Below are 14,165 nucleotides of genomic sequence, written 5' to 3' on the forward strand. Positions count from 1 at the left end.
GGCTGATCTGGCTGGCTAGGCGGGTGTCCCCTTCCTCCCTCACTGCTCCGTATGTGTCCCTCCCGAAGCTCTGCGCTCGGTGGCAGCGGACGACGTCCCCCCGCGGCGGACAACCATCCTTCGGTGTACCAGTAGCTGCGCTCCCCTGCTAGAACCTCCAAACAAGCTCAAGGCCAAAAGGAGAAACGTAGGGAAGTCAAGCTCCAAGCTTCAGACACATCCAAATGCGGCGCTGCACGTGGCAGTTTGCCTTACCTTTTAATGTAGTTTTGTATGTTGTTGTATTCAGTGGCACAGCACCCTTTTACAGGAGCTTTCTAACCCAGATTAACTCCTAATCCAGCAGCCTGGGCTCATCCATAAAAAAAAATGAAACACTTCTAAAGTGCTATGATCAAGTGTGAAAATGGGACACACAAAATGTTGTTTATACTTAATAACTTGAGACTTAAAGTTTGGGTTCAACATCATTTTACTGAAACAGATTTATGCAACATGGCAATTTATCAACACTAAAATTACAACATCCTTTTACTGAAAACATGAACACAAAACAATAGTTGACTGGCAAGGCAACTGTCATTGAACAAAATGCAAAAAGTAAAAAAAAACAATTAATTAGCCCAAAAGAAATCACAGTGAAGGTTTCATACCATTGTAATATGCATATTATATGTTTACATGTCAGCATTCAGGGAAGCAAAACTGAGGCATAACCTTTGCAGCACAACAGCAGCTATAATACAGAGACAGTAAGACAGAGCGAAAGGGAAGGGTTGCACTCACATTTTTGGCTCTTTGCATTTCGTCATACTTTAAATAGTTTACAACTCAAAAGCATTCACTGTACACCTATGAAACAAAAATTATTGCTGTGTAAAGTTTATATTTACACGCTTGGTTATAAAACAACTAAACAACTAGGCCTACTCTTTGGAAGCGAAAGAGTTATTGAAGCTCATTTTTGAGCTCCACGGAGGCCACTAGCGGTGTCCGTATTTGGCAGACCAGTCTGTTCGGCCGTGAATGCTTTGTAGCGGCGGGCGAGGATGCAGACTGGACGTGCTTTTGTTGGCTGTGGGCGCGTTGGTGGAGGGGTTCATCTGACTCCGACCAGACCGCCATGTTGCATAATCTATAACGACAGAAAATAAGAAAGATTCATATCAAGTAGATGCATGCTTTCAGCTTTCACCAGGTTGCTCCATCACCTTAAATTTTGGTAATACACATGAGTTTCTAGCTGTAATGTAACAAACAGATATTAGAGAGAGAAAGCTCACTTGACGCTGTTGCTTCCACTGATGTACCCTGCCTTCCTCTGTGGCCAGCAGAGCCACCGTCTTTTTTGTAAAATGATGGGATGTATCCACCAGGGATTGTATTTGTACCTAAAGATAAAAGACAAGAAGACACAAATTTATTTGCAAGCAGTTCGAGGCAACAAACTGGCAAAAGTTGCGAAAGAAAAAGGGGGGGTGATCACCATGCGCTCCTCTGCTCGGCAGCGTTCCTCCAAAAGGTATACTACTGCCGCCCCAAAGATGGCTTCCAGTGAAGTCCTTACTGGCATCTATGGCCACGTTCTTCTTTGTACTTATGCCTGAAGGAAAAACAGTTATGGATCACTGCAAACACATAAATTTTGTGATGAACATGAGCAGGCAGTCAGTGAGTTTTATCCACCAAAAACGCTGCTCACATCCCCCATCCTTTAATCTCTGCAGCTCCAGCTAGTTCTCCAGAACAGAGCATGCCATGCTGCATGAATGCTAAGGCTAGTTAGCACGACCACAGATGATGGGGCATAAACAGTGTTTCTGTAATACTATGTTGTTTCTCCACCATTAGCACATTGAGCAGTGCATACACAAGGATGCTTGTCAGCCAGCGCTAGCACCTTCCTCCTGGCTCTAATTGGTTGTTTTTGAATAATAACTTTATTCGCTAATTACTTACCAGCTCTGGTAGTGCGTATCTGCATCTACAGGCTACTTAACTTTATTGCCTTCAACCTGAGTGAACATCATACCAGGTGTTGTTAGCATCTGAAATCCTCAATTTCATGCTGAGCCTTGTTGAATTGACAAAACCCGATAGGTTAGAACACTGTTTCAACTTTACTTCACCAAGAAAACTATTACGCTCTTTAGGGAAGAGATGTTTTATCCATCTCAGGGCTGATTACTACACTACATAAAAGCATAATAACATCCTAATTCCTCAACCAGAACTGCAATAACTACAGCTTAAAAGCTTCCAAATCCAATTTATAACTTTATATGAGAAATGTAACCTTATTTAAGATTTCTTCAGGTCTAACATTCTGATAATTACATTTAAGATCTTTTCAAAAGCAGCTACTACATCAGGTTCCAATCACACCAGCAGGTATTTAAAAATCCTTTTATTACCAGGTAAATATCTAGACTGTCTCAGGTAGTGCTGCTTGGCTGAGGCGGTTCTCGACGGCTCCTGATAGGCTGCGGTCTTGTTCAGGTTCAAAGGTGTGTCTTCTTTTCCACTGGGTCGACTGTAATCCAGAACATTTCCGTACCTGTAAAAGGGAAAAGTCGAGAGCTGCTTGTATCTAAACACGCTTTGTTTTCTACATGTGAGGGAGCTGGTGAGTAAATCACTTGACTGCATCTTCACCTGCTCAGAGCGTCCTCTCCCTGCCTCCGCTTCTCTGAGGAAAAGTTATTTTTCCCCAGAATGCTCAAAGAGGACAGATCTCTGTCTTCATAGTTGTCCCAGTTGTCACTCTTGAGGTGTCCCGTGCCGTGTCCCCATCGCCGCCGCCCTCCTCCCTTTGGCTTCACCTGGTAGTTGAGAAGGTTTGCGCTGCCTGTCTCCTGCTAAAAGATAAACACATGTATGAGCTTTTCTAGCTCTTGCTGGGACATGAGTACTTTTGTCCAGGAAATGTTCTTCAGGTGATAGAAGGCCGGCTTTGTAACTGTCTTGATGTGGCTCTGAAGGGTCAGGTCAGAGTCCATCACCACACCCAGATTTCAGGCCTGCTATGGTTAAAATCTGACCCGACAACTCACCTTGCTCTGCAGACTCTTGTCAACGATGTAAGGAAGGTGACTCTGCGGCATGACTTCCGTCTGCTCCGGCTTCGGGATGTGCTTGGGCCCCGTGTGTCGCTGGTAAGACGCCGCCTGGGCAGCTGCGGATGCAGGGGGCGGCGCAACCTGTTGGAGAGGCCTGGAGGGCGTGCAGTGCTGGTTAGAAGGTGGAGGCTGGGTGGGGGGCATGGGCTTCAGCAGTAGGAGAGGCTGCTGCTGCTGCTGTTGCTGCTGCAGAGGAGGCTGCAGCTGCACTCGACCCAGCTGAGGTCTGCCCTGCTCCAGGATCTGCTGAGGGGTGCCAAGAGCTTGGCCCACGTGGAAATACGAGTACCTGAGAGCCTGAAGGGGGTTTCAACCAACAGTTAACTTTTGTTCAGATCGTTTGGCTGCAAGAATGGAAGATGACGGGCGGACGGTACCTGAGCAGAGGCCGGCCTGTTCTTGGGGTCCCACTGAAGCAGGTCCGTCATGAGACGGATGGCGTCTGGACTGGCGTTGGGGACGAGCGTCTTCAGGTTGCTGGGAACGCACTGAGGCCAACGGAAGTTCATGGCGCTTGCCAGCTGGTATCCCTCGGGCCAATCAGTCTGTAGGGAGAAGCCACAGTACATCTGGATATTACAGACTTCCACTGCAGCTGGGTTCATTACAGAAAATAATAACTCTCTGGTCATGGTTCTATGAATACGAGAGGAGTTAAAAAAGTCTTTCTTCCCAACTCCATTATAAAAAACTATGAGGACAAAACAATGTTGATCCAAACTTAGAGGAGCAACAAATGTTTTTAAAAACATTTACTTTAGCAACAGGAAGCTTGTTGCTCATTATAAAACACTATTTGACCTCATCAGAAAAAACTTAGGAAAAAATACTACTGTTATTGGTAATGAATATGAAGTTTTTTCTTTTGTTTCTATTGATTTTTGATCTAAATCAAATGTTTCTGTTCCCTTCACCAATTATTACCTTCTTTGGTGTACCCAGGACTTGGCAGATCTTGAATATGGTGTCCACTTCACTGGATCCTGGGAACAGAGGCCTGAGTGTGTAAAGCTCAGCCATGATGCAGCCCACCGCCCACTGGTCTATGGGTGAATTGTATGATGTGGACCTGAGGAGCACCTCTGGAGCTCGGTACCTGGTTAAAAACGCCATGGCAACTAAAACCCTGAAATCCTACTCATTTGCATTAATTAAACACGCACAGCATTTAATCTCACCATCGAGTCGAGACGTAGTCCGTGTAGGGCGGTCGAGATCTGATCTCACGGGCGAGCCCGAAGTCGGCGATTTTCACCAGCTCTGGGCCCATACACAGGAGATTTTCTGGTTTCATGTCCCTGTGGAAAAACCCTGACAGACACCGAGTGCAAAACTCATCAGGACTAAAACAAGTGTATTAAGTCCTGCTTAACATTAAGCTCTGGTTGTAAAAAAAAAAACATACCATGCTTATGAATGAACGCAAGTCCCTGCAGGATCTGAAACATTATGTTCCTAACAGCCGATTCAGGGAACAAACGTGTCCTGCAGCAATGCGCAAAAGTCAAAAAATTGTTAGGAAACATTAAAATTTACAAAAACACTTTCAATATTTGGACATTTTTAAAGAAAGAAACAAAAATACTTACCGGTCTTTCATCAGCTGATACAAATTCTCCTTCATGTACTCAAAAATGAAGTACAAGTGATCATTTTCCCGGATTACCTCCTTGAGTTTGATGACATTAGCATGGTTTAGTTTCTTTAGGGACTGAAAGAGTAAAACAATACATAATGCAATGTAAAAAAAAATAAAATAAAATATGTACATGAAACTAAATAAATCTCATCATGCTGGACAATGCAAACAGCTTTATTGCAGCACATTGAGAAGCACGACCTGCGGCTTCTGGATAAAATAAGAGCAGATTAAGAGCGCTGTGTGATTTAGGGGGTTATTGCTGCCGAAGGAGGATTTTTGCTTAAAATTCAAAAAAGGAAAATCATACATAAAACAACTTGAAAGCAGGGTGAATGCACTGGGTTCATGTATTGAACATGCTACTTTTTAGGAGGGAGGGGAAAGTGAAAGGGAGTCTAACAGTGGCATGCTACGGCTAGTCTACATAGCATTATTTTCTTGACTTTGCTGTTGGCTTGCTGTGCTACGGGCGGGCCAGCGGTTTTTGTGAATTTAAGAGCTCGCTGGAATCACCTGCTGCTCTGAGAGCTGGGGTGAAGAAATTTGGACTCTGACATTTTGAACTGGCGTGGGAACAAAACAAGAGAAAGGTTTGGGTTACTTGACAGCTGAGTTACTAACAACATCAGAGTATAACACGTAAATCGTCAACATGTGGTGTTCATCTTAAAAGGACAACTGAAATACTGAAAACCCAATCAAAATACAGTGAGAATGTGAGTACGACTCTGTATTCTTTAGATCTGCATTTCTGAGATTTGCAATGTATTTCATTGATCATGTTTATTTTGCAGTTGTGTCTTTTTAGGAATATTTTATTGTTTATGAAAACAAATATCTCAAAGTTCTGCCCACTCAGTTTTACTCTAAGGGGACTGTCCAATTAAGCAAACAAGGACGTTTCACCTCTAATCCAAACGGATTCTGAACATAGTTGGAAGTAACATGCATATGCTTTCAGAAAGAAGTGAAAGAAGTACTCTATGCAAAACTTGAAAAACATATTTAACCTAATTTAACCTTGAGCTGACATAAATGTTGTTTTAAGTTAATAATTCCTTAAAATTGGTGAAAATTACTAGTTCCGATAGCACAATATTTCCCTTATAATCTGCCATTATAAGTTTTATAAGAAGACAACTTATGTCTTGTTATAAGTTAAATAATCTGCCAGTAGAACCAGTACTTTCTTTAAATTTATGTTGTTAAGGAATATTTTTTGGCATGTCCAAAAAAAAAAAAAAAAATCATTAACATAAAGAAATACCACTTAGCACAAATTAGGTCAATAATTGTTAATTATTCATTTAAATCCCACACATTTTTTTCTGGTTTGTAATTATGTAAAAACATTTTTATATGACAAATGTCTGCTTTGGTATTGAAAAACTGTAAACTATGTCCAATATAAACTTACCTTGACTTCTCTAAGGTTCATGCATTCCTCCCAGGAGTAAAACTTTCGTTTCATCCTGAAAAACAAATGTTTCTGTTTAATTAGTTTGAGCTCAACACCAAAATCATTTGTATTAATTAAGTACAATGATATACCACAACACAAAAGTAGAAAATCTGTAACAAGTAAAAAAAAAAAAAATTTTTTTCTTTTTTAAATCCCATAATCTCTACATTCTCACTTCTTTATGGCAACAAGTTCCCCTGACTCCAGACTGCGACCCAGGATGACAGAGCCATAGGTGCCATCTCCAAGCTGTCTAAGGGTGGTGTATCTATTCATTGTGCTTGTACTTCCATGTTATCCTTTGGAGGGAGCGTAGTGCAGATACTAATTAGGAGGAAAAACAGTTGTGTTCGCCTTCTACTGCTGAATGCAACCAGATTTTTCTGTGGCAACAGCAGAAGACGTTCGGCTGAGCTGGAGGACTCATGATGTCAGAAATTTGTTTCCTCTGAGCTGAAAAGCAAAGAAAAAAAGTGAAGCATTCAGCACTATGAGTTTATGTTTTGCAAGAAATGTGACTGAGGAATGTTACAGGTACAAAACACATATTCACCAATCAATCAATCAATCAATCAAATTTTATTTGTATAGCATATTTCAGCAGCAAGGCATTTCAAAGTGCTTTACATAATTAAAATAAAAACAGCATGTGACATTGAATAAACAGTGAGAAAGAGAAAGAAATTTCGAAAAAGATTAAAAAAGATAAAAACATTAAAACTCGCACCCCTATTAGGACTTTAGTTAAGTGTCGTTTAACTGGGACTCTAACCCTCTAGGACTTGCAGTAATCAATGCGGCTGAAGATAAATGCATGGATGAATTTCTCTAGATCACGCTGAGACATTAGTCCTCTAATCCTGGAGATGTTCTTCAGGTGATAGAAGGCCGACTTTGTGACTGTCTTAATGTGGCTCTGAAGGGTCAGGTCAGAGTCCATCACTACTCCCAGGTTTCGGGAGTAGTGATGGACTACTCCAACTTAAAAGCAATTCTGTAACTTTTTAAGAAGACAATGTACCTGAAATAACACAATATTTCAAATGCAGTTTCTTGATTGTCTCAGGTGCAGACAGTGCTTTGCAAAAGTATTTTTTCTCTTTGATCTTTTACATTGAAACCACTGATTTTATGTGACAGACCAACATATTGTAGCATAAATGTAAAGAAGAAGGAAGAAATCAAAAATAAATGAAAGGTGCAATTTTTGGCAATTTTGCTTCAATTATTGCAAAAATATTTTAAACTCAGGTGGACTGAGTGGAGAATGTCTGTCAACAACATCTTCCAAGTATTGCCACTGACTGGATTAAGGACTGGACTTTGACTGGGCCATTCTAAAGCATAAATATCGTTTGATCTAAATCACTAAACCCCAAGTTCTCTTCCAGTCCTGCCTTGTACTTAGCTCCATGCATCTTCCAATCAAGATGACAATGTAATGCATTTGTAGCAACTCAGTTGACACTCTGCTGCTTCTGCTAACCTGGGAAGCACCGTTAACTTCAAGCTAACCGAGCTTGCTAACACAACCTATTCCTGACGTTTTAGGTTAAAAATTAAAAGGTTAATCGCGGCAAACATGTTAAATAATCGGTAATAGTGCTGTTTGTGTCGGTGGTGATCGAACAACGGGCCAACCCTGCAGAGAAAACTGAGGAGGAGAGAAGAGGGAGGTCCTCCTAACTGACTCAAAATAACATGTCATGATGAGACCAAGTAATACTCACCCTTCCCGTGTCGAAGCGATAACAACACATAGCCAAGACAATGCAGTTAATGTTTAACTTATCGCTAATGTCAGCAGTTTTTTAACAAGTTGCACTGTTATACGACAACCGCAACCAGCCAGCCGTGCACTCAGCGAGAATTAACTCTCAGCAAGGCCATTTCGTCAGCGCTCGCCATAATCTCGCGTTGTTACAGTAATTTTGTTTCCTGACAACAAATCACAGCCTCTCCGCAGGCTTCAGGCAGGCGGAAAACATCCGAGATTTAGTTGACCCTGAACAACGAAAACATGCCAAATAAATGTCTGAATATTTAATGCTAATAGTTATAAATATACGCGCATTACTAAAATAATCACATTCAACTGCTAATATATGAATACGGAAGGAGAATATTCCTTCCATAGTCAAGGATATGTAAAATTTGTCACTGCAAAGGCGGATGGGAGATGCTGATGTTGCTCTTGATTCATTGGTTTCTTACATGGATCAGAAAAGCAGTTCTCTTGAAAGAAATTAGAACTCATGTGGCACGAAAAACTAGATATGAATATTGATCTAATGTTGCAGTATCAAAGGTCCATACATATCTTGCGAAAGTTGGCTTCATCAACAAAAGATTTTGTTGTGATGAGAAATATGAAAAGTACTCAAAATCTCTATCACGTGTTTAGTGTAATAACTTTCTTCTGGCCTTTTACATCGGTGGACCCAGAAATTGTGAGGGAAAAGGAGGGGCAAGATGTTTAGACAGAGTAGCAAAGCTGGACCGACTTTGAAAATCATATGTAAATGGGGTGAGAGAAAAAAAAACACTTTCAAATTGTATAATATTTATTTGAAAACAAGAAAGACATTTTGGGGTATAAATGTGGGAGAAAAGTTAATATTTTTGCTGTTATTGATATTATTATTGACATTATTTATAATAATACAAATTCTTCTTATTAGTAGTAGTAGTAGTAATAATAATATTTTATGTAAAACCAATACTAGACTAAGAAACACTGTTTGTTTAAGTTTTGCGGAATAAAAATAATTTCCTCAATTAACCTTCGTCTAATTCATTGAATCAAACTGAATTGAATCTTTTTACGTTTCAATGAACTGACCATCAGTGAATAAACTGGAATCAGTGTGGAGCTTTATGTGGGTTAGCGCTGGTATATGGCGTTGTCTTCGCATAGCGTCTCTCACTGGTTCTCTCTGCCCCGCCTCAGCGCACCCTTTACCCGAACGTGTCATCGACGCTCCGGGGCCGCTCTGCAAGATGGCTGCGTTCCTGCGAGCTCGTAAATATGTCTGCTGTGTGGTTCGTTTCTCCGACCGTGAACTGTAAACGGGACCGGTGAGCGCCTGCGAAGATAAAAAAGAGAGACCTACTGGCCAAAGTGTCATGGTGGGTGTCCGTGTTTTATACATTTCATTTGTTTTGGGGGGTTAGCCTGCTCTGTAGCTAACGAAGCTAACAGTAACGACACCTGCTTTCCTCCAGGTTACCCGTTTAGCTATAAGGTCTCTGCACGTACCTACTAGTAAACATCGGGGTTAGTTAACAGATAAAGTACAAAATGCGCACCCAGCGCGGAAAAAGATTACCCTGTTTCGCTTGATCTAATATTAACGTCAGTACACAACATGGCATTTAAATGGAAACTTGCATGAGCTTTTGGTGGGCGTGTTACAGTTGTTTATGTCAGCAGATGTTTAGCTAAAGTTAGTTTTGTGAAAAACTGGCACATAACTCACAGATGTTCTCAATTTCCCATTTTCAAAATAACAGGTTGAGATCATTGACGTTAATGCACTGTTCCTTATAAAGGAAGGCATTTATTGATTTGCTTTTGTTGTCTCAGTATTTCCATTGTGGAGGCCATACTATGACTAAAGGTAGAGCAGTACTTCCTGGAGTAGCTCTCCAGGAGGAAGTATTGGTTAAATGGCTTGGGTAATATAATCAAATTACACTCATGGAAATTAAATGCAAAATCAACTTCAGAAATAAACTGAAAAGTGATATGAATACTGTTTAGCGGTAAGCAAGGCCAGACAACATTTTTGCAGAGAATCTTGGTTAAACGTAGTTGTATGAAAAACTACCATGGTTCCAACAGTGTTGCTTACCTTTGCAGGCAGATGAAAATGCTGATATTGGAGGTACGCTAGAGGATGAAGATGAGAGTTCAGATGATCCAAACCTTCAAGTAATAAAACAATCCAAAGACTCATATTTATGAGTCTTTGGATTCATAAATTGTTGTTTTTCATTTATTTGCTCATTTATCAGAAAAAGCATGTTTAAAACAGATTTTCTCTATTTCGTTATGTTGATGTTGATAAAAACAGCTATACACCCTGCTAATAAGGGGAGGGAAAAAATGTCTTTTATGTTTTGTTTTGTAATTTCCTGGCAGCTGGAACTCAATGTGTTCAGAGCTCAGTGGATGTCTGAACTCAAGCCGAGCCCTGGAACGAGTGACCGACTGCAGAGGGCAAGAGGTGTGAAGAGGACCCAAGACATTGCTCGAGAGGAAAAAGTGAGCTGGTTATTTATTGTTTTTTTGTTTGTTTGTTTGTTAGTATAACTAACAGCTTGGTAAAGTGTTGCACTAGATGACTGAGATTCGCCTTCCTGTCAGGCTACAGAGCTATTTCTGAGAGCTGTGCAGGAGGAGCAGAATGGGGCTGTCTATGAAGGCAAGTAAATAGAAGGTGGTGAACATACTTGTCAGCGAAATGATAAATCGAATACAACAATTATGTTCAGAAGCAATCGCAGTCTTATTTTTAAATGAGTTCTGTCGTGTTTGAGCTTGTTTAATTGCCACCCGTTACTCTCTGAGTTTTGTGTGAGAATTTACATAAGATTCAGTATCATCCAAGTATGTTTTTTATTTGCAGCTATCAAGTTCTATCGCTTGGCTATGCAGCTTGACCCTGACATTGAGTTTAAAATCAACTACAGCCGTCCTCCTGACGCAGACAGAGGTGGAGGAAATTAGTAAGTTACAATTAACATCACAGCAGTCATAAATTAAGCAATGTCAAGTTAAATTGCTTCTCTTCTTTTGATTAAATAATATTTTAACAGTTGGCTAATGGGTAACTTTACCTTTACATTCTGCCACAACCAGTCCTTTGATTGAAGACATGTGGCCCGAACTGAAAATGAGTTTGACACGTCTGTCTTATTGCATCAAATCATAAATTCCAGCATCACCGTCTTGCTCAACACGGGACTCGTGAATTATCACTAAATTGTAATTTTCTCAGCATGGAGGACAGTGACACTGACGGGGAGATTGAGGATTTGCTCACCTACTTTGAGCAGCAGCTCACTCTGGAGAGCTCCTTTCCAAAGATCTGCTCTCCTGAGCTTGAGGCGACTCAGACGCACATTTCAGGTAGAGATGACTTCCTAGACCTTTTGCGTAAACTCATTTGAGGTCCTCATGTCCGCATCTGTATTGAAACCTGCCTTCTCCAATTGCCAGCCTTGCCACGGGAAATCCTGATGTACATATTTCGCTGGGTTGTGTCGAGCGAACTGGACATGCGGGCCCTGGAGCAGCTGTCTCTGGTCTGCCGGGGGTTCTACATCTCTGCCAGGTGAAGTGGCTGGTTTGCAGTCAAGTTGTTTCTGCTCAACAGGTTTCAGAAATATTTATCTTTTTGTTTTTATTTATTTGTTGTGTCTTCCCCAGGGACCCTGAGATTTGGCGTTCGGCTTGTTTAAGAGTTTGGGGACGAAACTGCACCAAAGTAGTGCCCTTCAAGTCCTGGAGGGAAATGTTCCTGCAGAGGCCACGTGTCCGGTTCGACGGTAGCGACACATTGTTTCAGCTTCAATTTTATTTTGTTGAAATGTCGGAATATTTAAGGAATATTTCAGTCTTTTTGTTTTTTTAAATCATGCCCTCGAGTGTTTAAAAAAATAGCCTTTTTTTTCAGAGAAAAAATAAAACAAAAAGACAGAACATTCTATCAGGAAACAAAAAATACTCAGGAATTTTTAAGTTAAGATAGAAGTGTATCTAAAACCAGTCAAGAGGGTGCACAAAATGTGATTAAAAGAGTTCTTGTGAGAATATTGTTTTAGGAATAAGTGTGCATTTAGTGCGTATTATTTATTGTCCCTTCATGCTACTTCTCCTCAGGTGTCTACATCAGCAAGACATCGTACATCCGTCAAGGAGAGGAGTCCTTGGACGGATTCTACAGAGCTTGGCATCACGTTGAGTACTACAGGTACGTTACTGTTTATTCACGTCTCAATTAAAAGGATAAACACACAAAGTTTAAACCTTTATCCGTTATGTTTTGACTTTGCCTTTCAAGGTACCTCCGGTTCTTCCCCGATGGCTTCGTCCTGATGGTCACCACCCCCGAGGACCCGTTGTTTGTCGTTCCCCGCTTGCGTACGAGAAACATCAGGTGCGGCTCAGTGCTCTACAAGCTCAGAAACACCATCAGCCGCTGTGACCTCTGCAATTGTCTTTCCTCTTACAGAATGGATTCTGCTCTGCTCGGTCATTTCCGTCTGTCACAAGAGACGGACAACCAAACCAAAGTCTTTGCTGTCGTCTGCAAGAAAAAGGAGGATGTAAAGTTTTCTTTCTTTTTTTTGTGTGGTTGTTAATTTCTCCAACATTTGTGTGTGAAATGGTGATGATCAGCATATTTGACGTGCATTGTTGACAGAACTCGACAAAATGTAATGTTTATTGCCAGAGTTAACTGCCTTTTGGCTGAAATGTGCTGTACAAATAAGCTCGAACTTGAGCGTCCCAGGTGAGTTTTCAGGTCCTGGATCGGCTTGTAAATCGTTGCCGTTTCTTCGCAGAAAGCGACCGAGTTTCAAAGAAATCGGTTCTGCAGGCGGAACCAGGCTCCCGAGGCCGAGCACGCCTTCCACGTGGGGCTGCATCTGACCTCCAGAGGGCGTCAGAGTTTCAGTAAGCTTGTGTGGATCCACCACTCCTGCCACATCACTTACAAGTAAGGCAAATTAGCAGGAAAAAAAAAAAAAAAAAACTCTTCCTGCACTTATAGTTTCTAATTGACCATAATCATGTTTTCAGGCTGACTGGGGAAACTGTCATCACAACGTTTGACCTCGACAGGATGTACACGCCCTTCTTCTTTGCACGAGTGAAGAGCTATACCGCTTTCTCCGAGCAGCCGCTGTAAGGAGCAGACACAGCCGTGCATGATCCCGTGAAAAATCACAGAAGAAGCTGAACTCGCCATCTAAATAAAAAACGAATCCTCCTCAGTCTGTGCAGTTTGTGCTGTAGCAGGATTATGGTGTCGCCTCTTAACGCCCTCATGTTTTCCCACACGCCAGCATGTTTTGTTTCAGGTTTGCCTGTTAGGATGCTGCTTATTTTCTGATAATCAGAAATTACAGTGATTTGCTTGAAAGCTACACTGATTAGCAACCTTCCCCCCACCTGTTTCAAGCATTGAATGTGATTTTTTTCGTTTCATCGTGCACTTTCTTCCTCAAATAAATGAGATGAAAATAAAATTTAAAAAAGTCTTGGTATCGCAATATGTAACAATGCAAATACATTTGTTTCGTGCACGCACAGCTGTGGCGATAAAATGATGACTCGTGAAAAAGTCACGGAGATCCCATTACACAACCCCGATGAACAGACAGTACAGATCTGATTTCTGACTTGCTGCATTTGTCCTACAGCTGAACGCATCAGTATAATCCATGTATTTTCTGAGAACCAAACACAAGCGGAGCCAAAGGGATTTGGAGAGATAAAAAAAAAAAAAGGATAAAATTATTTGTTGCCCTTAGTTGCTTCAGAAGCTTTTATTGAACTGATGTAAAAGTTAAAACAAAATGCTTCCACTTAAACAATACAGCAGGGGCGTCTAAAGTGTGGACGTTGGACTGATTTAAAAAAAAAAATGTTTTATTAAATTACAGGAATAACAGCTTTATTCACTTCCTCCATTTCACCATATTTGCCTTATGCAGTCGTAGCTGAACTAGAGATCTTGGTATTACTACATTTGTCCACGTCACACCCTAATGTCTGATTTCAGCAAGTCTGTGGAAAAAAAAACAAATTTTTTCTCAACTTCTAACATGGAAATGTCTACCGGGATAATTTTCACCACTTTAACTGAGAATGAAAAGTGATAAAAAGGATGATTTTACACACCCTTCAAATTTTCTGTGGTAACTGGAG

General features: G+C 41.0%; 2 protein-coding genes across 4 annotated transcripts; one reads left to right on the forward strand and one right to left on the reverse strand.

Moving 5' to 3' along the window:
• Positions 1 to 454: 454 nt before the first annotated feature.
• mak (male germ cell-associated kinase) lies at positions 455 to 8,142 on the reverse strand. Of its 3 annotated transcripts, none has more exons than XM_007546136.2 (14): positions 7,954 to 8,142; positions 6,399 to 6,676; positions 6,179 to 6,233; positions 4,709 to 4,830; positions 4,525 to 4,604; positions 4,298 to 4,430; positions 4,044 to 4,215; positions 3,497 to 3,664; positions 3,054 to 3,416; positions 2,656 to 2,855; positions 2,415 to 2,557; positions 1,487 to 1,603; positions 1,284 to 1,391; positions 455 to 1,135 (listed from the first exon to the last, which is right to left on the reverse strand). In XM_007546136.2, exons 2-14 carry the CDS (start codon positions 6,497 to 6,499, stop codon positions 984 to 986), a joined length of 1,914 nt encoding a protein of 637 aa, XP_007546198.1. In that variant the 5' UTR covers positions 6,500 to 6,676; positions 7,954 to 8,142; the 3' UTR covers positions 455 to 983. The 3 variants fall into 3 exon arrangements, with proteins under 3 accessions (XP_007546198.1, XP_007546197.1, XP_016523921.1); XM_007546135.2 differs by having other exon boundaries at positions 2,656 to 2,858; XM_016668435.1 differs by lacking the exons at positions 6,399 to 6,676; positions 7,954 to 8,142 and adding an exon at positions 5,275 to 5,309 and having other exon boundaries at positions 2,656 to 2,858; positions 6,179 to 6,221.
• Positions 8,143 to 9,175: 1,033 nt separating this feature from the next.
• On the forward strand, positions 9,176 to 13,486 carry fbxo9 (F-box protein 9). Its single transcript, XM_007546138.2, has 13 exons — positions 9,176 to 9,352; positions 10,086 to 10,157; positions 10,368 to 10,490; positions 10,593 to 10,650; positions 10,855 to 10,954; positions 11,227 to 11,357; positions 11,448 to 11,562; positions 11,658 to 11,776; positions 12,111 to 12,201; positions 12,292 to 12,387; positions 12,463 to 12,556; positions 12,797 to 12,951; positions 13,035 to 13,486. The coding sequence occupies exons 1-13, from the start codon at positions 9,350 to 9,352 to the stop codon at positions 13,141 to 13,143; spliced, it is 1,266 nt and encodes a 421-aa protein (XP_007546200.1). The 5' UTR covers positions 9,176 to 9,349; the 3' UTR covers positions 13,144 to 13,486.
• The last annotated feature ends 679 nt before the right edge of the window (positions 13,487 to 14,165 follow it).

Source organism: Poecilia formosa, unplaced genomic scaffold (genome assembly GCF_000485575.1).
Source record: "Poecilia formosa unplaced genomic scaffold, Poecilia_formosa-5.1.2 Scaffold15, whole genome shotgun sequence".
Classification (NCBI taxonomy): Eukaryota; Metazoa; Chordata; class Actinopteri; order Cyprinodontiformes; family Poeciliidae; genus Poecilia; species Poecilia formosa.

Bases quoted from the DNA above. Each gene is read 5' to 3' on its own strand.
- fbxo9 (XM_007546138.2), top strand. The intron at 10,491-10,592 runs GTGAGCTGGTTA...CCTTCCTGTCAG, and splicing joins ACATTGCTCGAGAGGAAAAA to GCTACAGAGCTATTTCTGAG. The intron at 12,557-12,796 runs GTAAAGTTTTCT...GTTTCTTCGCAG, and splicing joins TCTGCAAGAAAAAGGAGGAT to AAAGCGACCGAGTTTCAAAG.
- mak (XM_007546135.2), bottom strand. From the start codon at position 6,499: ATGAATAGATACACCACCCTTAGACAGCTTGGAGATGGCACCTATGGC. The intron at 4,831-6,178 runs GTAAGTTTATAT...TTACTCTTTCAG, and splicing joins TGAACCTTAGAGAAGTCAAG to TCCCTAAAGAAACTAAACCA. The intron at 4,216-4,297 runs GTGAGATTAAAT...GTTTTTAACCAG, and splicing joins GACTACGTCTCGACTCGATG to GTACCGAGCTCCAGAGGTGC.